Here is a 24,380-nt window from a genome sequence, read left to right as displayed (position 1 = left end):
GTGGTAGGATCAATAGATACTTCCCTGCCATTTCCTTCCTTGTAGGCATAATTTTTCACTGACATGGATATGGATGCCGACACAAACAAATGAATGTACAGCCAAAGCTGTGCTTTGCCACAAAACTCAGGAGCAGTGGCCTCTGAGCCTGTGGTGGGTTGGTCACTCCATAAGTACACACTGGTGAAGTTCACCAGTATACAAGTTGTCTCCCTTTGCTTAATGGTAAACGATCTGCTGTAATTAATTTTCTTTAAAAAGATTTTATTAGGAAAGAAGAATTTTGTAGTCATAGTAGACCCTCAGTATTTTAAACTAATTGTCTGAAACATTCTGGAGTCCAAATTTTATGAATGAATATATATAACAAAACATTTGAATGTTTACAGTATAGTAATTTTTTTTTTAAACCATCTCAAGTTTTTAATTGAAACTTTAATTTGAGCATCAGTCAAAAACTTGAGCTAACTGAAAAGCTTGAGTGTTTGCAGTGGGTAGTATTGTTAAATGTTTTGTTAAATATTCATTCAGAAAATTCAGGTTTGAGTTTTGCAGGCAACTTTTCTCCCTTTTATTCTACAAAACCATGGGTCTCATTATTTACTCACCTATTTTCTCAAGGACATTACTTTCACCTAGTTAAAAGATATACCCACCCAGACTTGTGTGTCTAATTAGTTTTGTGGTGTCCTACTCTGAACTTTTTACTTTGGGGTCCTGACATTACTCAACCACACACTACACTGTGTTCAGGACAGCCCTTTCATCTCTGCATAGATGGTTCTGCTTATTATCTTCATATAGCATGAACATTTTTAAAGTTTGAGTGAATTCAGAGTTAAAAATACACTGCTTTAGTTTTGTCACTCATGAAATTTACTCTACCGCCCACTAATTTGATACTTAGAGACTCACTTTTCAGCTCCTGGTGCAGGATGTCATCTTACCCTCGTGGTTTTGTGTTGCAGTTCGTGAGGTGCGTATGGGTCTTAAAAGCAGGAACTGTGCCGTCGGCTTCCCGCTCCTCCCTGCTTTCATGCGTCTCCCCAGAGACGACATCGATGATGAGTAATAGCTGGCCTGGATGACCGTTGCATGATGCCATCGCATTCTGCAAACATAACACGCCAATCAGTGTTCAGCATTAAGCTAGCAGTTCTTTAGATTTTTTATATGAAGTTTGTTTTTCATGTTCTTTTAGATTTTAATTGTTGAATTTGTCGCCCTCACTCAAGACTGGAAATGGTTATGTGCTCGGAGACATTTGCCTCAACCATTTGCACCTTGCTGAGTACAATTGGAAAATATAACAAGAAAAAAGTACTTTGTAAACAGCTGAACAAAATTGGATTGAGCTTATACCTATGTTGTAAAAGGTTGTAGAAATTTTGTCATCTGTATAAGGTTTGTGCCTTAGTGCACTGCGATGGTAACCTGCAGCCCTGGCCAGCATGGGCGAGTGAGTGAGTGTGTTTCCCTCCACCTGCACGCACCCGTCACCGAGCCGGAAGCTGACCCAGCCACCAAAGAATGATAGGTTTGTGAGCCGCTGGGGTTGTATCACCCTCCATGGAGGAGTCTCTGTAGCACGATAGGTTTTATGTTTAATTTATTACTGTTTGAGCATAATTTCCTTGCTCAAGTGAATGAGAGTTGTGTAGCAAACTGTTTGGATCACTGCATGAAGAGAACATGTAGTAATTAATGATACTCTTATTTCTGCTAAAATGATTTGCAAAATGAATATCACTCAGAGTATTGAACCTAAATAAGAGGTCCATTCATGCCTGTAAATTAATTAGTTAATGTAAGACTGAATGCAAGACTTGTTAGGCTACACACAATACACTTTGGGACCTCACGGCACATCACTAGTTGGTGAAGCTCACCAGTCTCATGGAAACCCAACATGTATGCAAGTTACACTAACTATAAATGGACGGAGTAACCTACTCATCATAACTTGAAAAATCATTGAACACAAGACAGCTCAAACCTATATTCATTCTTACTTTATAAAAATTATTAGGTCAAGTGATGCAATACTCCCACAACCACTGCCAGCAATGCTGACAACCTGACACTGTCCACGTGGCTGAGAGCCCCAAGGAAGATAGCAGCATTGCATTACAGTTCAGGAATGACAGTGTGGTAGTGCTACTTGTCCTCTCACATGTCAAGTCCCAGTCCTGACTGGAAAGAAACAAAAAATAACACAAAGCTCACACAAAGTGTCATTTGGTCAGCAGGGCACTGCTGTGCTACAGGATTAAGTGTGCTTAATCTGTGTTGCCTGTGAAAGAGCCTCTGTAGACTGTTATTCCTTAAGACAATTCATGTTACATCAAAATTAACCACTTAATACAGAGAAGACTCCCTGACCTGCAACAGTCACACAGGCTCCCTCACAGGCAACTTTTCTAACACATTCTGTGATAGGGAATGTAGTACTCCTGTATGGTAATTTTTTATGCTACTGTGCTCATTATGAATGAGTTTTGTAACAAAGTACGTATCATGTTTACTTTATCACAAGCATTTTAGAAAAGACTGTTTAGCAGCAGTATGTACAAATATTTAGTCCTTGTCTTTTATTATGCATTTCTCACAGCTTGGCTTTTAATGGAAATTTTAGACTATTTCAAATTATCTAGGATTCAAATGTTACTGTTAAGAATTTACTGGACATCTATGGCAAGGGAACTTTGTTCATCATCATTCAGCTTCTTGAGTTGGTTCCCAGTTATAAAAGAAATGAAATCTAACTACTTGTATGATTCTGATGTTTATATGGTAGAGATGTACATAGGTATTCAGTAAAGTTTTCTTTCCATAGAATATATGCATCTCTTTCCCACTGAATTTCTGGTTTCCTTTCTTCCACACATGACAGAGTTCATTCAAAGAGCCATTCACAAGCAATACAAGCAATAAAATACTCAGCCAAAAATAACCGACTAGGGTGAGCAGGTCTCAAATAGGACACACCAGAGGCCTAAATGTACAAATTTTGTTATGCAAAAATAAAAGTGCCTCCAAGAGGTTACACACATCAAATGCCATAAATTCAAATCATCACATGTCCACCACATTTCATGCTATTCAGAACCCTAATCTGTATACACCAATTATTCCCATTGATTCTTAAATTCAGCTATCACATGCAGTTTCATAACCAATTAGGTGCAGTAGCAGGGGGATGGGTGTGGGTGTGATATATATATATATATATATATATATATATATATATATATATATATATATATATATATATATATATATATATATATATATATATATATATATATATATATATATATACACACACACACACACACACACACACACACACACACACACACACACAGTGACAAGACAGTCACTCACTCAAGTAAGTTGTGTGTCTTGTGGAGCTGTTATGTTCCTGAGAGGGATGAGTTGGTTTCTGTGTCTTGCTGCTAAACTGAGGCTTGAAGCTGTGTTCAAGTTGCTCTCTTGCTGGAAGAGAAACAATAAATTTGCCTTTGTTCCACATCTTAACACCTAGACCTTCTTGATAGTTGACCATTATATGAAGGTTTATATTCATGTTTTTTATAACAATCATTTAATTTTTGCTATTGATAATCAACTATAGAATTCTTACCTGTGCTACTACCAGGCAGGAAAAAAAAAATCATTTGAATCATAACATTACTGGTCTTTTCTGGGATAAATAAAATCAATATCCTGCAAACATTATAATAAAACATTGCTATTTAAACATTACATTCTTTAACGCACATGATATCATGACTAAAAACTCTGCATACTCTTTTTAACAAGGAAAATATCACTACGTAGATTCCTCATAAATGCTTATCACATGCAGGCCTGTTGTTAAGTATGAACCCAGGTTGCCTCCCTCCCAACCTCCCTTTTACTTCATGAATCCTAAAAACTATTCCTGGAGGTGCACCAATAAACCTGCTGGAGGTATGTACCACTCCCTCCCCACTCCCTCCATGATCATATAACTTACCCGTGCATTTCGATACTTTAATACAAAAATAAGCACATATAAACTTCTGAAATTTTGTTGTCAGTAAAGCTTTCTTTTTGAGACTAAAGTTGTGCAGACTTACTTCATCCACAACCCACCTGTTATGCTGAGCTGCTCTGATCACACTGATACTATTGTACTATCACTCATAGCTGGGCATGATAACAGAAAACCTTATTCCCGATAACCGATAACTGATAATGAAAAACCTTAACGGCGATAACCGATATTCGTTAACTAGAGACACAAATATAGGCGATAACCGATACCCGATATAAATCCACAATTCCGATACTAGCTAGCGATAAGTCCAATAGGCGAAAACGATACTATATTGATATTTCAGATAGAACAACATTGATGAATTCAAATTTTCATTATCTGTATTTTAGGAAACTTACAAAACCTTAAAACCACACGTTGACACGTACATATGGACGGTAATACTAAAAATGCCTGAATCGGTGTTGTGTTGTTTGGCGTCCCCACCGTCAAAAATTGTTTACAAACACTGGTCTCTCGTGAACGGTGCATGCTCAGACCAGCAAGCGTAGCCCTGTACAGTCTCACAAAGCTTTTAAACTGTAATTAAGAGTTGCTGGAAGGCTGAATCAGACATTTAGTACCACTACCATCATCCTCGCTGTTTTTAGAACGACACTCTGTACGAGTTGTATTTATATGTACAGAGTGTACGTCGTTCTAGAAACAGCGAGGATGGTGGTACTGTATGTTTGATTCAGCTTTCCAGCAACTCTTAATGTGTTAAAAAACCATTGTGAGACTGAACAGGTCTACACTTAATGGCCTGAGCATGCGCAGTTCACGAGAGACCAGTGTTTATAAACAAAAGCGCCAACTTTTGACGATGGGACACCAAATAACACAACACCAGGTGCCTTCAGTATCATGGCATGGTCACAAACGAATATGGAATATCAAATTTGAGGCAGTGAATAATCATTTTTGGGGCAAAGTTAAATGATTTTTCTCTATGATATATTGATTTTTGAGTAGCATAAAAAAAAATAACCTAGTGTTTTAATTTTCATGATCTAAGCATGAAATCTCATCACCGAAGATATTTCATACCCCGAAGTTTTTTCATACAACACCAGGCCATGCATGCGCAGTAGGGAGACAACGTTGTTTTCTGAGAGGCGGAAAAAAAGTAGCGATTATCGCAAGTTAGGTTACAAAAGTAACGAAGATACCGATATATATTTAAATAAGTAGCGGATGGTCGATAATCCGATTTTGTTATCAGCGATAAAGTATCGCGATAACTTATCGCGATAACGCCCAGCTATGCTATCACTTACAGCTGCTCAAATCACCCTCACACATCACACTACACCCTGATGAAAATGAGTGACTCATAAAAACGACATGCATTACTTCTGTCTTTCCCATAAGGTCAACCCATTGACCCATAGAGAACATGGCACTGAAGAATGAAAGGAGGCAAAGAAAGTAAGACCAGCATCCAAAAAAAACTTGAACCCACTAAACTGTCCTTCCCAATAGGACAAACCACTCACTCCTAGAGAACTCCACTCTCAAGATTATTTGAAAGGAACCCCTTAGAAGATGACATCAGCACCCACTTAGAGTATTGGCATGCATTCAACAATCTTTTTGAGAAATTGTTTAGACATATATAGAAGATAAAAAATGAAAAGAATAAAATGTATTACAGAAATGCTTCTCCTGCAAAGATAATAGAAGCCAAGAGATTCTAAAAATAGTTTGACAAGTGTCTTCATACTGCCTTCTTGAAATGGTTGATACCAAATGAAAGAGGAAATACAGCAGAGTGAAGGCTGTTCCAAAGTTCACCAGTGAAAGGGATGAAAGAATGCAGATGTTAATGATGATGTATCACCCCAAACCCTCCACCACAACCCATGTCACCCAAAACCCTCCACCACCACCTGTCACCCAAAATACTCCACCACTACCCATGTCACCCAAAATACTCCACCACCACGAGCAATCAGTGATATCTTAAGACTCAGATTATTGGCGGCGCTGCTGGCTGGCTTCTCAGAGGTAGCCAGTGTCGGTAAACACCTTCCTCAGCTTGTCAGTCTCCTGTTGTGTGAGTGGCTGCAGCGGCGCTCGTGTGGGGCCTCCGTACATCCCCTTCCAGTCCATGACTTGCTTCAGCCCAGGGATGCCAAACCCTTTGGTCACCTGCAATAAACATCAAAGATCACCTTGGTTTATGATGATTAAGTATAAGTAGACTTGTAACATATATAAATATATGTGAGCATTTGGTTGTATTTTTTACTACATTTATATACAGTTTGTTCACAAATAATATGAGATCAAATACTACAACAATTTGCAAGAATTATGAGGTACAAAATATTTAACCAAAAATTATAGCATTGCAAGCAGGTGCAAAAGAGTAAATGCCAGAGACAAAAATGAACAACATTCAATGAGAAACTGAGGTACACGGCCCAGAGGTGACGTGTTGAGTGGAGCAAGTTATGGTAGCACGAGCTTGTATAATCACCTCATCTTATTTTGGACCTCACTGTAATAGAAGTTAGAAGCAATACAGCCTTACCACTAAGTTTGGTTCACAAAAAGAAAGCAAGAGAGTTTAATGTCTTACAGCAGCATTTGGAGCAATGAGTTTCCTCTGCAACTGTACAGCATCAGCCATGTTGCCCTGTTGTACCAGTGTCTGCAGGTCACACACCGCCTCTCCCAGAACATTGGCCAAGGCACACACACCACCCACACCACCTGTGTGTTGAGGCAACTGTTAGGGCAACCTGCTACTTGCTCTACTTAAACGATGCCTATAACCAGAGCACACACACACACACACACACACACGTCAGCTGCCATGGAGTAAACACCGCCTCCACCTTCCGGTTCCTTCTGCTTCAACGGACTAAGAAGTACAACTCGTTACTATCTATATTATGGAGGCAGGGCCTGGGGGGTAACCATAGAATAGGTCCTATCTCCCAAAAAGAAAAATGGACAGAAAAAAATGAAGAAATGTGTGTCAGTGTAAGTGAAAAAAGTGTCAAAGCCGAGCTTGCTCGGGCACCATGACAACGGAGGTGAGGAAATATATGAGGCTGATGATGGCTTTGCTGGGATGAAGCAAGCAAGCAAACGTTTAGGCCGTGCACAACACAGCTCTAAAAGACGCAACACGTCTACATAAATCATTCCATGTTTCGCTTACATTGCATTTTATCTATATTCTGGTTATACCATCATGTTCATGGGACTCTTCTTTATGGAATGAAATGGATTAGGTCAGCATTGAATCACTATTTTCTGCAAATATCAGATATATGTAAAAGTGGTATAAACATTTCAGGCTCATTATTTCACTTATATTTGTCATTATTTCTTTACTTTTGATTTTACATAGTTGTGATAAGCATATTTAGGATCCAGTCACTGCTGCCTTTAATGATGTTAAGTTAAATTGTCTATCTTGTATAAGAGGTGAGCTAAGGTAAATAGTTTAAAAATATTGATCACCAAGAGCATGTGAGAGTGACTGTCGCCTCCACTACAGCTGAGAAAGGAAACCAGCCAATCAGGGCGAGAGCCGAGAGGGGAGGCCAGCCAATCAGGTGCCGCGTAACAAATGCTGCTTTGGTGCCAGATGAACACTTGGTTTGAACAGACTATAGATGGTAAGGAGGCAATGGGTCCAGATGAAATATCAGGTCAAGTGCTGAAAGAGTGCAGTGAACAGTTACTAGAACCAATTCATGACATATAAGTTGTTTGATCAAGACTGAAGAAGTCCCAGTGCAATGGAAGAGGGCACATGTGGTCCCATTATATAAAATCAAATTGAAGAAACCTTACAAGTGGAGGCCACAATGATCAGTGTTAGCACCAATGAAGTTTTTAATATATATAAATGATATGCCAAAAAAATATATATTGTTTTATTTTGGGGGGGCTTTGGGTTTGACATTCTAAATCAGAGGGGCCGCCGCCCTCTCACTACTCCTTGCATTGGGTCCTGCACTTGCCTGGCCCGGCCCTGTACAGACCTGGCAACCCTGAAGAGCACACAACAGCTGTACAGGGTAGAACCTTCCCATCACTTTGCGGAACTTTCCATTTGTGACGCATCATGTCAGCATTAAAAAAACTTTCGGATTTTGGAGGTTTTGGAATTTTGGATAAAGGATTCTCAACATGTATATTTGTTGCCCCTATTCATCATTTCACTATTTTGTCAGCAATTTCATGAAAGTGTTCAAATTCCCCATTTTTTTCATTATTTCCTTGCTCCTCATAATTTTGTTTTATTAGATATTACTTTGTCATCCTGCACCATGGGTGATAACCAACAACCCAATGCTAAACATCAATAACCTGTTTTATCATAAATTAAAGATGAAAATAACTAGGAGTAAAAGTAGTGAGTGGGCTGTTGAGGTCAGCCGCATCATGAATGTCCCACTCTTGACTGTCTATTCTGAAGAATGCACCACAGCTGGAGGAGGCCCAACTTTTACCTACATAGTCTGAGGTTATCTGCTACATATGGCAATTGAATGAGTACACAGTTTTAAACTCTTCATTTGGAAGCTTAGGAATATAAGCTTAAAACCCAAGATGATATTAACTTACTGATATGTAGTGAAACTGACTGCACAGTCAGCCTGCAAGCCTTAGCAAAACTGACTGCACAGATAGCCTGTAAGCCTTAGCAAAATTGACTGCATAGCCATCCTTGCAGGCTGGCTGTGCGGTCAGCCTGCAAGCCTTTACCAACTTACCAATCTGCAGTGTTGCCATCAGAAAACTGGCTGATCCCGCTAGCACTTGAAAATCAGCGTCCCGGGTCTTGTGCACAATGCTGCCAATTTTTGAAATCTGAAACAATCAGTCAACTAAGCCATATTTCTACTCACAAACTGGCAGTCATGAATATCTTAAAAATAAAAATTACCTCAAAACCATATGAATGAACTGCACAAAGCAACATTCTTAAGATACCAAATATATCTAGCAGCCCTGAATGACAGAAACAGATTAAATATTGGTAATATAAAGTGTGAGGAAGGAAGAGGGATACTGAGGACTTTAATTTTTCTTCTGTCTTGAAAACTTTTACCTATGTATATATTAGATTGCTGTTTTGGGGTTGTAGCTTTGGGTTTAAGACCTAATGCCCTTCATGACATCACAAAGCGCCCAGGATTCAAACCGCCTGACGTTCTAGCTCCCTAGACCACTACAGCCAACAGTGAGGACTTTAATTCTAGTCTCTAACTTCAAGAAATACAATGACTAATCAGAGGAAAACGTCTTCAACAAGAAATAAAACACATGCACTCACGTCGCCTCCGCTTTCCTTAATGCCGATGATGTTGGGATGTTGAGCGAGGTCTAATATCACATCAAGGCTCAGGTCAATTACTGGAAGGCAACAACAGATCACCATCACCTCCATTATAACATTACCATCCCCATCATAACCATTATCATTACCATTAAAAATTTGACTATACAGATCTCGCAGTTCATGTCCTGGGCAATGATATCATTACCATCATCATCACCCAACAATATCATCCCAATTAATTACTAAAACAATAACAATAATACCATAATTATTACCTTTTCCCACTCTAGGCAAGAAAGAGGCTCTAGAGACAGAAACATGGAAGGACTTGATATAAAAAAAAACAGACAAAACATAGAAAGACACAGACACTGAGAAAGAAAGAAATATCTCCTGACCTCAAGCTTGAAATAACATCATCATCAAATATTCTGATAGCAGGACTTATTTACCTTACCAGTGAATGCTGGAACACTGTACAGTATGACAGGGACAGGACAGTTGTCAGCCACGGCAGTGAAGTGTGCATGAAGCGCCTTGTCCTGGAATGAGCAAACCAAATGAAATCTTAATCCCTAATATTGAAATACCTCATCTGAACAACAAAAAGGGAAGTGAGAGGCGGGAGCTTGAAGAGGAAGAGAAGGGAAAATAGGAAAGAGAAGATGAGAGAGGAATAGTAAAGGAGATATGAGAGAGGAGAGAGGGAGGGAAAAGGAGAGATATAGGAGGAGGATATTCTAAGGAGATATGAGAGAGGAGAGAGGGAGGAAAAAGGAGAGATATAGGAGGAGGATATTCTAAGGAGATATGAGAGAGAAGAGAGGGAGGAAAAAGGAGAGATATAGGAGGAAGATATTCTAAGGAGATATGAGAAAAAAATGATGGAAAGAAAACACATGAAAAGGAGGAAAAAAGAAGAGAAAAAGAAAGAAAGAATAAAGAAGGAAAACAGAAAATACATGAATAGGAAGATGAAGGAAGAGAAAAAGAAGAGAGAATGAATACAGAAAATACATATAAGAGAAAAACACTTATGAAAAGAAAAAAGGGAAAAGGAGAAAGTAAAGAAACTAATGAACACAAGAAGAGGAGAAAGAAAAGGGAAGAGGAGGAGGAGGTAGAATAAACAGAAGGAGAATAAACAAAATAGTCGGAAATAAAATGTAGCTTTCACATGTACAAATAAAGAGTGCTGAAGAGAACATGTTTGGCTTATCATGTAAATTTTGATGCTGTTTCTGACTATTTTCCAGGGATATAGAGTTGGATCTAAAATATTCTGACCCCAACCCTGACTCCAGAAAATTTTAAGCTTGCGACTCCAACTCCGCCTCCAAATATTCTGACCCCAACCCTGACTCCAGAAAATTTTAAGCTTGCGACTCCAACTCCACCTCCAAATATTCTGACCCCAACACCGACTCCAGAAATTTTTAAATAAGCTTGCGACTCTGACTCCGCCTCCACCCACCTCCTCCTGTTCCCCCTCTTCTGCAGCAGAGTGACAGGGAAATCAAACCCAGCCACACTACACCACAGCAAGCATCACACCCAGCAACACTACACCACACCACACCTAGTCATACCACACCACACATCACATTCCGCCACACCATTCTGAAATGTCCTCCCGCAAAAACTTATTTCTCCGACAAATTTTTGGAAATTTCACACAAAGTGGTGACAGTGGCCTAGCAGTGCAGTCAAGTACTTTTTACGAGAATTGATTACGTAAAGGAGTCAGTCGGAGTTTTCTCTTACCGGCTCCAACTCCGACTCTGGGCAATAGTAGACAACTCCACTGACTTCAACTCCAACTCTGACTCCACACTCCTCCTATTCTCTATCACCCAATGCAGGTTAAAGGGCTAATGAGACAGACGTGAGCACCAAGAACACGTGCAGCTACAGCATGTGCCCCCAACTTAACTTTACTTTTATTAACTACCTCAAAGCCTCACCTTCATGCCCCCTTTGTAGTAGCTCGGCGTGACCACCATGACCGCATCAGCACCAGCCGCCGCCATCCTCTGACTCATGGCTATGGTGTCACGTGTGGCTGCAGGTTCAGAGGTTTATTCAGTCATCTGTCTATCCTAGTTTTTTATTTCTTTGTATTGTCTTCTCTCTGTCTATCCCAGTCTTCATTTCAGTTAATTCAGTCATCTCTATGCTTATCATAATCTTTGTTCTAGATCATTCAATTATCTCTGACTACTTCAGTCTTCATTCCAGTTCACTCACTACTCCCTATGCTTATTTCAGTCCATTTCAGTTCATTCAGGCAACTCTGTTTAATCCAGTCTTCATTTCATTCATTTTTCTGTATCTATAATAATTTTCATTCTGTCATTGCTTTGTGCAGACCTGTCTACTTAAGCACATATACCCATATAAAAGTTTATATTTTTTATATCTTCAAAGTTAAGTTTGAGGTCAGCCTTGACATTCATGTTACTTTTCTGAGGGCTTAAATATATTCCTCGGTCAAGAATATTATAGCCTTGGGGTCAACTTAAACATAAATTTAACCTTTGCACAAGTCTACATATATATACATCATCCATAACGTAACCATTCATCATTATTATTTAATAATATTATAATTATTATTATTAATTATTAGTATTTATTGTTATCATTATTCTTATTCTTATCATTACATTTGATACTGTTCATAAAAAAACAGCACCACTCACATTCACAGCCTGAGCCAGCCAGCAGCAGCTTGTCTGATTTCCGTGGAAGGAACTCTCGGACGCGATGCACCAGTTCCACCCTCTCCTCAGGACTCAGGTAAACATACTCCCCATTGCTTCCCTCAACAACCAACCCTGCAGACACATGATGAGTGAGGCAGAAAATATTGTTAGCAAATTATGGAAAACATGAGAAAATAATCATTGATAACATGAAAGGATAGTTAACCAACAAAGGGCAGAAGAATAAATAAAGGCAATCCCTTGAAAATATTAACATAGGAATGAAGTTGTCATATGAAGAGACTGGATATTTAGAAATTGACAAAAGAGTAAGGATGCTTAATAAGGATGCTTGAGGCAATAAGAGGACAAGAAAAGGTGGACAAGGAAGAGCTTAACATTAGAAATAATGGAAAAATACAGACTCATGAATGCACAGTTTAAGAAGACTGTAATTACTCAGTTTGAGATAATAATGTTAATAATAATAATAATAATAATAATAATAATAATAATAATAATAATAATAATAATAATAACTGATAATTTTTATTTTGCTCTGGGACATAAAGACAGCTTCAGTAAACAGTGCCAGACACATTCTTCAATAATAGTATTTGGTAAAGGTCCAGTATAACTCCTGCGCCTTAATTTTGGTCTATTTTCTTTCAAACCTTCACAAAACCCTTTGTATACATATGATACATCAGTAAAAAGTGGCGGACAAATACAACCTACCCTCTACCCCCAACAAGCTTGGGGACCTGTGGGAATGCGGGGTTTTTGGGTGGGGGGTGACAAAAACGAGTAATTTCCAGGGAGTAAATTATAAGAATCACCTAAAACACTCCGGCAAATAGGTTGGGCTGCGTGTTCTAAAAAAGAAAAAAATAACCAAGCATGGTGAACCTGGTCTCACATGCATGGGCTAATCGCTAACCAAGCGTACCATCGCTAACCACCCTAAAACAGCCCCGAGCCATGACTCAAGGTCATTCGGGGCTCAGGCTGAAAGGACCAGGGCCCCAGATGACCTTGAGTCATGGCTCGGGGATGTTTTAGAGTGGTTAGCGATGGTACGCTCGGTTAGCGATTAGCCCACTCATGAGACCAGGTCCACCACGCATTCCCACAGGTCCCCAAGCTTGTTGGGGGTAGAGGGTAGGTGGCATTTGTCTGCCATTTTTTACTAATGTATTATATGTATACAAAGGGTTTTGTGAAGGTTTGAAAGAAAATAGACCAAAATTAAGGCGTTGGAATCATACTGGACCTTTACCTAGTATTCTTTTCATCCTGATTTTAGTGCTTTTCTAATGGCCACTTTTTACGGATATCAGTAAATCTTAAGAATCACTACTCCACCCCCTCCACCACCCCAGCCCCCCCAATCCCCCAAGACAAGCCTGGGGAACTGTGGGGAACCGGGGTATTGGGGGGGGAGCACTGAAAAATGGCCTTCCAAAATTTCCCTAGAAAAATCCCTAAATCAGGAAAAATTCCCTAGTCTCGTAAGTAAGGAAAATCCCTACCGTATACTCACATGCGTGGGCTAATCGCTAACCAAGCATACCATCGCTAACCACCCCAAAACAGCCCTGAGCCATGACTCAAGGTCATCCGGGACTCGGGCTGAACAGGCCCGGGCTATACCCGGCCCTCAGCACGGCAGCCGTTGGGCTGTGTGTTCTAAAAAAAAAATAACCACGCGTGGTGGACCTGGTCTCACATGCGTGAGCTAGTCGCTAACCAAGCATACCATCGCTAACCAACCGTACCATCGCTAACCAAGAGTACCATTGCTAACCAAGCGTACCATCGCTAACCAAGCATACCAACGCTAACCAAGCGTACCAACGCTAACCAAGCATACCAACGCTAACCAAGCGTACCAACGCTAACCAAGCGTACCGTCACTAACCAAACGTTTGTAGAAAAAAAATATATGAAGACCTAGTGATGCTTCATACGGTAGGTAATGAATGCGAGCTATTTTGCGGCGGCGGCGTTAGCTCGATTAATCCCTTTACAGAGCTGTGGTTTTGGTGGTCGTTAGCTCGATTAATCCCTGTAGGGAACAGTGGTTTTGGTGGTGGACGGCCAAATCACTGAAAAATGGGCTTTCAAAATGTCCCTACAAAAATCCCCAAAATCGGGAAAAATCCCTAGTCCCTAAAGAAAGGAAATTCCCTAATGTATACTCTTGTAATCCATTCCTATATAACGTAGCAGCTGCCGCAGCGGGTCTGTTGACGAGTGTAGGGCGTGTAATTGGATGGTCAGCTTAGTTGAACCCCCACCCCGCCACCCCAATCGTAGTCGAGCAACTCTTGGGAAATGTCATGTTTCATAATTACATATGGTAAAATACTGACAGTTAACCCAGCACCTAGCATCTTGTAAGTTGATGCTAGATAATTTTTACCGAGTAGTTTAAGGTACAAAATAAAACAGATTTGTGACAGCTGTCATCCAGATCGAACCGACGCTCCTGCTGTTAACTGACGCGGGAGTGACCTACCGACTGCTACGTATGACCCTGGCCTCCATTTTACTCAAACTCCACTATAAGTATCGCGCATTGAACAATATCCGTTTGTTTTCTGACACGTGCTTGTCACACCATGTGACACATGACACGCCCGTGTCTTTGTTGGACCCGGTACTGGGATAGTAATCGGTCCTTTTGTCAATCTACATGCACACCAATAAAGAGGTTAAATACTCAGTTAACACTTACCGAAAGGTGAAGTAGACTGATATTTTGAGGGAGTGAGTGTCGGGCCTTCCATCCATTATGGCGGCTTGAAAACAACTGACGGTAATAATTCAGGAGATGTGGGCTCTCGAATTTCCAGGCACAAACTATTTTTTTCTAGGTAAAATGTGGTGCTTTTTCAAGCGGAGATAGTCTTTTTTTCCGGAAACTATTAGGAAAGGGGCTATTTCAATTTTCTTGATCAAGTCACAATCCTAATATTTCCGGAAAAAACATCTCCATGAAAAAACACCACAAATTCCCAGAAAAAATCCTAACCTAACCTCACCTAACCTAACCTATCCTAACCTAACCTAACCATAAAAATAAAAAATAAAATACATAAAAAAATTCCTTCCTGGACGAGAGACATACACCCTCGTGATAAAGGGAGACATTTTTTATGGTTTTATGAAAGAGGTCTACACTATATACTGATACAGATAATATGCAGAAAAAGAGTATTAACTGAGTAGAGAGAGCCCATTATGTCTTTTGGTATTTTTATTTTTTAAGTTTTCCTGAAAAGCTGTCAGTGTCAAGCTTGACAAAAAAACCCATACCTCCTGAATATTATCCCAACTGACTTCAGGAACCTGCCATTAGGTGCCGCCGCTGATACCCTCGCGTAGTAATATTTTACGAATGTATTAGAAAATACAAATAGCTGCGGCATTAGTTGCTTTAATATAGAGAAAAAAATAATGTAAAACTCTTAAAAGACCGTTTTTTTGTCCGAAATCATTATAATCCATGCGCATTTTGGATATTACTGACTTAGGAACCAGTTTGAAGGGTGCACTGCAAGGCAGGTACTATGAGGCTCAGTCTGTGTATAGAGGCAGTTGTGAAACAATAACAATGGACTTAGAAAATCCATGCCACCTAACTCTATAATTAAAGACGCTTGCCCCCCTGGCCCCTCCCCAAGGTAAAACGTATACGAAAATGCATTATAATGATAATTCTTTCACGTGCTAAATTACTACGAATATATATTGGTTTGGAGTGGTTATTCTTAAGTTTGGCCAGGATATCATTCTTCATTGAAATGCTAGTAAAAGTTATCCTCCAAGATCTTGTTATTAGCTATTAATGAACAGAGGAGGCCAAAGTTCATTAGTACATGTAAGCAAAGAAAGTAAATTCTTGGCATTTACCTTTATGATAAGCCAACATATGTTACTGCTGACAGAAGACAAGGCTGGCTGGTGACCGTGTAAACCTACCACTATTTGACAGTATTTGTCCTTACCCCTGAATGGCAGCTTGCTCCAGGCGGCCACGTTGTCGGCCAGGTGGTCGTAGGCGATGGACTCGTCAGCCAGGAAGGGCGTGGGCATGGGGGGGTACACGCCGGCGAGGCTCAGCTGGCGCCTGGCACAGCCTGCACCACATGCCGCCACGCCCCCTGAGGCACGCCCTTGACACAGCCACGCCCTGCCCGCCCTGCCGCCCACGCCTGCTGCAACACTCCTCCACGCCATGACGCTGCCTGCCACGTCTGTCAGTAGTGCCCAGCCTGGTGCCGCACACTGCTGTTGATGACCACCGGCCTTATCAGTTGCCAAGCGGCGCAAGTGCCCCTCAAGGTCGGGCGGCGGGCTTGTTGTTGTGACAATGTTGTCTTCCTTTGCAACGGCACTTATTAATAGTAGCACATTTTTGGGGGGAGTGACACACACACACACAATATATATATATATATATATATATATATATATATTATATATATATATATATATATATATATATATATATATATATATATATATATATATATATATATATATATATATATATATATATATATATATATATATATATATATATATATATATATATATATATATATATATATATATATATATATATATATATATATATATATATATATATTTTATTTATATATATATATATATATATATATATATATATATATATATATATATATATATATATATATATATATATATATATATATATATATATATATATATATATATATATATATATATATATATATATATATATATATATATATATATATATATATATATATATATATATATATATATATATATATATATATATATATATATATATATATAGGTAGGTTCTGGACGAACCGTACATATGGATGTACCGTACAAAAGCTCTCAAGACCACATATATTATTTTAAGCTAGTTAACGTCTAAAGAGTGAAAGAGAAAACGGAGTCACACAGCTCCGTCCCTCCATTTGAGCGCGGCAACCAACAGCGCATGAATGAGGTGAGTTTTTCGGTTTTTCGCATTCCTGATGTAATATTTTGTCTCTAAATTATGGTTTGTGGTGCTTATGAATATGCTAGGAGTGTGAAGGTTAGGTATTGTACACTTAAATATGACTATATGTGATGATACGACGAGGTTTTAGTGATGTAGTACACCACGTGTGTCGGTAAAGTTTGTTTTCATTTTAATGGCTGCCTGTGGATGTTTCGTACAGCTTGGCTTTTAAGTGTACGGAGTCTCCACATGTAAACAAAGATATTTATGCTGTTTGTGTGTTGAACTTTATTTGAAAATTGACAGATAGGCTACAGCAATATAGTCTAGGATAGCATAAGGTATCTCATGAAATTTAAAGATTCTGTTGCTTATCTAAATATTGTTTTCATTGTAATTGTTTTGCTGTTGTGTCCAGTTCAAGAATGGTGAAGGACACACTTGAATATAATAATGTATAGTATAGATATATGCCTTGTGACCTTTATTTATGTTATTTATTTCAGATTGAGCCAGGATGCCACGCAAGTTCATTCCCAAGAACCTCCGGGAGACAGACCGGACCAACCTCGAACTGGCATTCAACTACAGGATTGAGCACAACACCAGCATACGGAACCTGAGGAAGTCAATGTATTTCAAGAGAAAGATCCTGAGGTGGGGGACTATTTGCTGGTTGAACTTGAAGTGGAGGAGGGCAAGACGAAGGGCACAAAGGTCAACTATATTGCAAAAGTCCTAGGCGTCGAACCCCCCAGTGTTAATGTCTCCTTCATGAGAAAATCTACAAAAATGCTAAACACTTTTGTCTTCCCAGCCATAGAAGATGAGGGTGAGGTGAAGCCTGACCAGGTGAAGGGTGTCCTCTTTCCTCCGGTGCCAGCACCCACTCCTAGGCTCCAGCGTTTCATCAGGTTTCCCTACTCTCTTCTTTCATATAATATCAAGTAGGCATTTTTGTTTGTTTTAAGCCTTGTAAGCTTTTTAAGGCAAAGAAGATAATGTAACCATATTTTTTCTCAACTTTTTGTGTAATAAAGGAAGATTAAAATTAAATCGCATTCTTTATTTCAACATATTTATCTTTTTATGTTGCAAATCATTTAAAATCAACATTGGGGTCTATTTTAACGGAATCTGGTGGCAAATTACAAATTTATTTAATTGTCTATTTTTTACAATTTTTTTGTTTGAGGCCTCATATACGTGTACGGATCGTCCATACCATACCTGTGGACGATCCGTACACTTCGAGATATTATTTTTAAAGCTTCATTTCACCAACTTATATTGTGGTGAAAAAATTGTGCTTACGAGAGAATATGGCGCAATGATTGTACTTTATAGTGATCACTTCAAATTTAGGTTAATTCACTAAAAAAAAAATTTATGAAAAAAAAAAAAAACTGGTTTGTCCAGAACCTACCCTATATATATATAGATATATATATATATATATATATATATATATATATATATATATATATATATATATATATATATATATATATATATACTATGCTGTCGCCCATCCCCATTTCGCATTTCTGATTATTTTTTTCAAATAGTAAAACCGTATATATATATATATATATATATATATATATATATATATATATATATATATATATATATATATATATATATATATATATATATATATATATATATATATATATATATATATATATATATATATATATATATATATATATATATATATATATATATATATATATATATATAAAGCACTTTCATAAAATATGCTTGAAATTTTGCAACAGAATTACACCTACATGAATTTTCTCAATAATTATGAATATATATGAAAAATATTGACTTTATGAGTTTCCAGTATCTTACTTAATACTTCTGGAGTTAAGGGGCTCTCACACATTCCCGGTCCCGGTCGCGACCGTCCCCGATGACTCCCGATAAGCCGATCGGGGCCTGACCGCCGACAAAATAGGCAATAATCCCCGGACGGCGGCTTACCGCTGTAAGCGGTTTACCGGTAGACCGGCGACCATATACGATTTTCGATTTCTCCGACCGGCGACTGCAGCAGGTCAGTCGGCGGTAGACCGCCGGCCTACCGGTGGCAGACCGCCGGTCTGCCGGCGGCAGACCTGCTGCACATCGACGAGCAAACACTTTCTTTGCATTTTCATATATTTATAATTACCTCATAAATAGCTTCATACCTAAATTCATTCGTGTGCATAAAACTCTCTCTCTCTCTCTCTCTCTCTCTCTCTCTCTCTCTCTCTCTCTCTCTCTCTCTCTCTCCTTTCAACCATTCCTCTTCCTCCTTTCTTTTCATCTCTTTCCACCCTCTCTCCCTTCCTTCCTCACTCTCCTCCATCCCTCCCTCTCTCTTCCTCACTCCCTCCCACCTGTTCCTCCATCCATTCCTTCTCTCTCTCTCTCTCTCTCTCTCTCTCTCTCTCTCTCTCTCTCTCTCTCTCTCTCTCTCTCTCTCTCTCTCTCTCTCTCTCTCTCTCTCTCTCTCTCTCTCTCTCTCTCTCTCTCTCTCTCTCTCTCTCTCTCTCTCTCTCTCTCTCTATATATATATATATATATATATATATATATATATATATCTATCTATCTATCTATCTATCTATCTATCTATCTATCTATCTATCTATCTATCTATCTATATATATATATATATATATATATATATATATATATATATATATATATATATATATATATATATATATATATATATTTCCTCTTCGTTTTCCTCCTTCCTCCTTCGCTAATCCCCAGGTCAGACACAGGTGTTCACTCGCGGTCGACCGCCGGTCTACCGGCGGTCTGCCGTGGGTGTCGGCGGCTGACCGCCGGTCGACCGGCGACATTTTTCCACACCGCCGGTCGACCGGGCGCATCGCCGATATCTTTGAAAATTTTAAAGTTGACCGGCGGTGGTCGGCTGCGTCTACGGTCCTCAGGGTCGACCGGCGGTCGACCGGCGGTCTGCCGCTGACAATCCCCGATCTTACAGCCGGTCGACCGGCGACCGGCTTATCGGGAGTCATCGGGGACGGTCGCGACCGGGACCGGGAATGTGTGAGAGCCCCTTAACGAATTAAAGATAAAAAAAAAACATAAATGACAGCAGCTTAACTGTTCAAAAGGGCAAAGGTATAAGTATGTACTAAACACTTCCTTAACAGGTACGTACTTATACGTACCAAACACTGCACGGGTTAAGTAGACAAAAATATAAGTATATTTTTTTAATATAAAGCTAAGTACAAAATGAGGCTACTGAAACTTTGAACCAAACAGAGATCATTTGGACTAACCTAGCTGAAGACTTAACCTTGTCTGCTGTATTTACACCAAGGCTGTGGATGAACTGGAACAAGGCAAAATTCATGCTCTTAGTGCTTCCTACACTCAATTTTCAGTAAGGTTTTAGTATAATTATTTACAAATGAAACAAAGAAAATAAATTTTAAAACTGAATGTTCATGGGAAGAGAAGCTCTAAGAATGGTTTGAACACACCAAGGAGATATGTAAAGCTTGCAGAGGATTGTGTCAGCCAGCCTGATCTAACGTCTACCCCTCAGAGCTGCCAAGGTAGAGGATGCATCACTCCTCTTGGCACAGTGTCCCTACATGTCCATCCTTTCTTCCTCCCAACTTTCCTTCCTGAAACGTATTCATAAACTTTGCCTGTTATACAAGGGGTAGCCAACCCTAACGGACATATGGTAAGCAGAGTTCACAGCTTCCTGTGGTGTGAAATTCCAACAATGTTAATAAGTATGCTATAAGTAACATGTTATGAGAGGTAACAAAACAAGACCTAGCAAAGTTCTGAGAAGCAGCAAAACATTCTTTTTGTCAACTTTCCCCTCTCCTCCAACAGACATCACAAGTTTGACTGACAGCTGGATCTTGTGCCACCACCATGTACAGGGGGTCTCAACATCCAGGTCAGTTCAGATTATTTGTTGGAATGCTGAGACGCCTGACGCCGGCCAATGAACCACACGAGAAAGAAGTGACGGCACCAAGAGGAAGAATATTCCCATTTCCTCTGCAAACCATTGTGTCTAGAAGAGGAGTAAAAATTTACGGTAAATTTGATTTGCTAAAATGTTTTACTGCCTTTCATTCTGTTTTCCAACTGTTTGGAAATTTGTTTAGTAAATAATGGTGGGCAACACACTTATTTGATTTAATAAAGGATTCCTCCAGTTTTTACCCTGAGACACTTGGAGGTAAATATTTTCAACTTAATTTTCTATTAATCTAAGAATAACTGCAAATTTTCTACCCATCCTGTATTGGATCATATACGAACAACGCTGGTCTGTTCCATCTCCTGAGCTGAATTGAACTGTACCTGACAACAAACCAAGACAGCAATTTCATACCTGCACTTTCTGTAGAGTTCAGAGGGGTTGAAATTGAAAAATAAATATGTGAAGACATTGTTCTAGTTCATCCATGTCTTAATAATAATCATAGGTAACAATAAAATCTTTACAGTAAAATAAGAGGAAAGAAGTAATAAAAACAGAATTATCTTAAAAAAACTGAATTGTGACAGGAGTTTCTTAGGGTAACTTACTGTATATACTCAGGTAAAAGTCCATTTTTAAAAGATATTTTAAGGTGAAGTTTAGAAGGAAAACTTTTAGAGATATGATACTGCTTTTCTTGGGCCTGGTGAAGTTATATTCCTCAAACCGAACCTAAGAGCCTTGGGGGATTGATTTTCAAATGAGTATACACAGTAGCTTTCAGAACTTATTACAAAATGGAAATGAGTCACTAAGGCTTTTTTTCTCCATCACAGCGGTGGTTTGGGTACATCTGCCGGGCCTTGTGGGCCAGACAGTCTAGCTCGGCATGTTGTGTCTCGAATAGGTGGTGCTTGGGGAAGTGACATGAGGGTCTTCACCACTCCGCTTACTCATGTCAGGAAAACAAACACTAGAAACTGAACTGAGTATGACAATAAAATGGTCAAAACAGGAACTGTTAAGCATTCTTTATTTTGAATATTCATTTTGACATCCCAGCTCAATTTTTAGTTTTTTTCCCTGACATGATCAGTCTTTTTACTCAACAGCTTTAATTAATCTATATTCATATAGGGTCGCTGTCTTGGGGTTGTGACTTGCGGTTCAAAACTGAATACCATTCCTGACATCATGTGGACAGCACGAGGGTTTGAGCCGCCTCACCCTGGCTCTTCACTTCTATGGATGGCTTGACGCTCTAACACATTAGACCACCGCGCCCCAGACGTGAGTACTTCTTGGAATTGTGTGCATGAACTGGTAAACACCCACATCCCCTCGCATCGCCATGCAGCAGCGCAGATAAATAGTGTAAATTCCATTGAGGTTATTTGGTGGGAAGGCGTGCTATAGGTACTCGGGACACGCTACAGCAAAGTGCTTGGTTACACGTTAACAAGAGACTTAAGCCAGTTTATATACGGGTTAAAGGGCACTAGATATGGATGTTATATGTATCACTACTGTTATCTTACTAAACCTTTGAATATTGCTCACATATTATCTGAGTTTCCTTCCATTAAAGTTGCTCAGTGAATCCCATGAGTGCTTGTCAAAGGTCAAATCTGAATTCTTTAAGGAAAAGATTAGGGGGTTAACTTTTACATGGACAGCCACTGCTTTTCTATAGGGTTAAATTTATTCCTCAACCAAACTTATCATAGTCTCGGGGGCAGGAGATTACAGGAGTATATACGAGACTTTAATTGTGACTGACTTGTTCTCGTGTACAGTACATGTGGGACTTTTACAACTGGTTAATTTTAGCACGAGCATATGTGTGACATATTCAAGAGCATATATGGGACTTTAACAAGATATTGACTTTTGCACGAGTATACACAGGACTGAAATTTAAACTTCAAACAGCAAGGAATTCACAGCATGTAAAACTGTCACGCTTTGAATTTTTAAGCAATACTGACAGTGATTTAACACATTAAAGATGTAGTTCCTTATAATGGACCACTGCATTTAAATATATCCAAAGCAGTTTCTGTGTAAGGCATCGCTCATCACTTGTGAGGATCAGTCAGGGTCTATACTTATACCCTTCATAATATACACATCTACACATTGCTATAAGTTACTAAAGAATAAAAAGGGCTTTGGTGTTGAAGAGAGCAAAGACTATCACTAGACCAGCTGTAGTGGACGTGGGGAAGCCTTGCTGTGGACTATCTGTTGGTTAAAACCTTTGGGAGTTTGGTGAAGCAGAACTAGAGACCCATAGGTCCTTAGTTGATTTATCTGTGCAAATTATGACTGACAATGATCACTCAGGCACAGACTCCCTCCTTGGGTTTGCTAGAGGTTCATGTCTGAGAGATTTGACAATCACAATTTGCAGCAGTATAAACATAATGAGACTGACAGGGTGTGTGCATTCCACCAGGAAGCAGTGCCATTTATTGGAGATTGTGTCGACACTTTGCATCACAAGTGCCTCTTAAAATTTATAAGAAGTTAAATTCCATGTTCACTGCACTGCTGGCCGAGGGAAATTCACACAAGACACATACACAAGACATGCATGCACTCGCTCACACACGCACACACACACACACGCACTGCAGGGCCCATCTCCTCTAGGCCATTCACAGGTGGGTCTCCGAAGACTGGTTGGTGATCAGTCTCTTGTTGTTGAGAATAGGACTGATGACGGGCTGAGGATTGGCATTAAGGTCCTTGTTGTTGACGGTGTTGTTAGTAAAGCCATTCTGAGTATTAAAGTTGCCGTTCTGTTGCTGCTGCTGTGTGGACTTCTCCGTGGCTGCCAGCGAGTTGAACAGCTGCTTGAGGGCGGGGCAGCTGGACACAACATCTGGGATCCCCTCCAGAGTCTGTAGTGAACAAATTATATGTATGAAGAGTTACTTTTTCATGCCTCTAAATTCTACTTGCAAAACTATCTGCACCTATTGGTCCCTAGTTTGTTGATGATACAGACATTTAACATTAGCTTGGTAACTGTTCATTAAAGGTTAATATGTAGAGAGGAATGTATTCATTAATAGTAGCCCAGGCACAGTAGTATATTTGTATAATTCACAAAACACTCCTAAGATCTACATTCTAGAGAATTGACTAACATTCAACCTCCAGTGCAGCAGCTGCTGGCACATAATACTCTTCTTGTCCATATGGCATAAGCAAGAAGTATTTAGGGCAAGTACTAGCAATACAGTCACTCTCAA

The 24,380-nt window shown here is 39.3% G+C and overlaps 3 protein-coding genes and 1 long non-coding RNA gene across 14 annotated transcripts in view; 2 read left to right on the top strand and 2 right to left on the bottom strand.

Moving 5' to 3' along the window:
- The window catches only part of LOC127000338 (tropomodulin-like), a 116,741-nt gene extending 113,879 nt beyond the window's left edge, over window positions 1-2,862 (top strand). For all 9 annotated transcript variants that reach the window (XR_007753921.1, XM_050863936.1, XM_050863937.1 and 6 more), the window contains one exon: window positions 969-2,862. Coding sequence is in view for 1 of the 9 variants with exons in the window: in XM_050863941.1 (XP_050719898.1) it covers window positions 969-1,072 (104 nt within the window). In the remaining 8 variants the exon portion in view is untranslated. The remainder of the gene's footprint in view (window positions 1-968) is intronic.
- Window positions 2,863-3,727: 865 nt separating this feature from the next.
- On the bottom strand, window positions 3,728-16,479 carry LOC127000337 (4-hydroxy-2-oxoglutarate aldolase, mitochondrial-like). Of its 2 annotated transcripts, XM_050863934.1 has the most exons (9): window positions 15,446-16,101; window positions 14,841-14,920; window positions 12,098-12,232; window positions 11,360-11,457; window positions 9,853-9,937; window positions 9,390-9,469; window positions 8,827-8,923; window positions 6,672-6,805; window positions 3,728-6,238 (listed from the first exon to the last, which is right to left on the bottom strand). In XM_050863934.1, the coding sequence occupies exons 2-9, from the start codon at window positions 14,890-14,892 to the stop codon at window positions 6,089-6,091; spliced, it is 831 nt and encodes a 276-aa protein (XP_050719891.1). In that variant the 5' UTR covers window positions 14,893-14,920; window positions 15,446-16,101; the 3' UTR covers window positions 3,728-6,088. The 2 variants fall into 2 exon arrangements, with proteins under 2 accessions (XP_050719891.1, XP_050719890.1); XM_050863933.1 differs by lacking the exons at window positions 14,841-14,920; window positions 15,446-16,101 and adding an exon at window positions 16,114-16,479.
- Window positions 16,480-16,975: 496 nt separating this feature from the next.
- Window positions 16,976-18,185, top strand: LOC127000460 (uncharacterized). The gene is made up of 2 exons (XR_007754055.1): window positions 16,976-17,132; window positions 17,636-18,185. It is a non-coding gene; the product is annotated as an uncharacterized LOC127000460 (long non-coding RNA).
- Window positions 18,186-20,367: 2,182 nt separating this feature from the next.
- The window catches only part of LOC127000336 (rootletin-like), a 71,184-nt gene continuing 67,171 nt past the window's right edge, over window positions 20,368-24,380 (bottom strand). For both annotated transcript variants that reach the window (XM_050863931.1, XM_050863932.1), the window contains one exon: window positions 20,368-24,026. In XM_050863931.1, coding sequence (XP_050719888.1) covers window positions 23,781-24,026 — 246 coding nt within the window. In that variant the 3' untranslated portion in view covers window positions 20,368-23,780. The remainder of the gene's footprint in view (window positions 24,027-24,380) is intronic.

Source organism: Eriocheir sinensis, chromosome 18, assembly GCF_024679095.1.
Source record: "Eriocheir sinensis breed Jianghai 21 chromosome 18, ASM2467909v1, whole genome shotgun sequence".
In the NCBI taxonomy this organism is placed as follows: Eukaryota; Metazoa; Arthropoda; class Malacostraca; order Decapoda; family Varunidae; genus Eriocheir; species Eriocheir sinensis.
Note: the sequence above shows the minus strand (reverse complement) of the source record. Positions and strands in the feature narration are given on the sequence as shown.

Coding starts and splice junctions, on each gene's coding strand:
- LOC127000337 (XM_050863933.1), bottom strand. CDS start 16,345: ATGGCGTGGAGGAGTGTTGCAGCAGGCGTGGGCGGCAGGGCGGGCAGG. Junction 11,458..12,097: donor GGCTGGCTCAGGCTGTGAAT/GTGAGTGGTGCT, acceptor CTGAACCTGCAG/CCACACGTGACACCATAGCC. Junction 9,470..9,852: donor CAGTGTTCCAGCATTCACTG/GTAAGGTAAATA, acceptor GTTGCCTTCCAG/TAATTGACCTGAGCCTTGAT.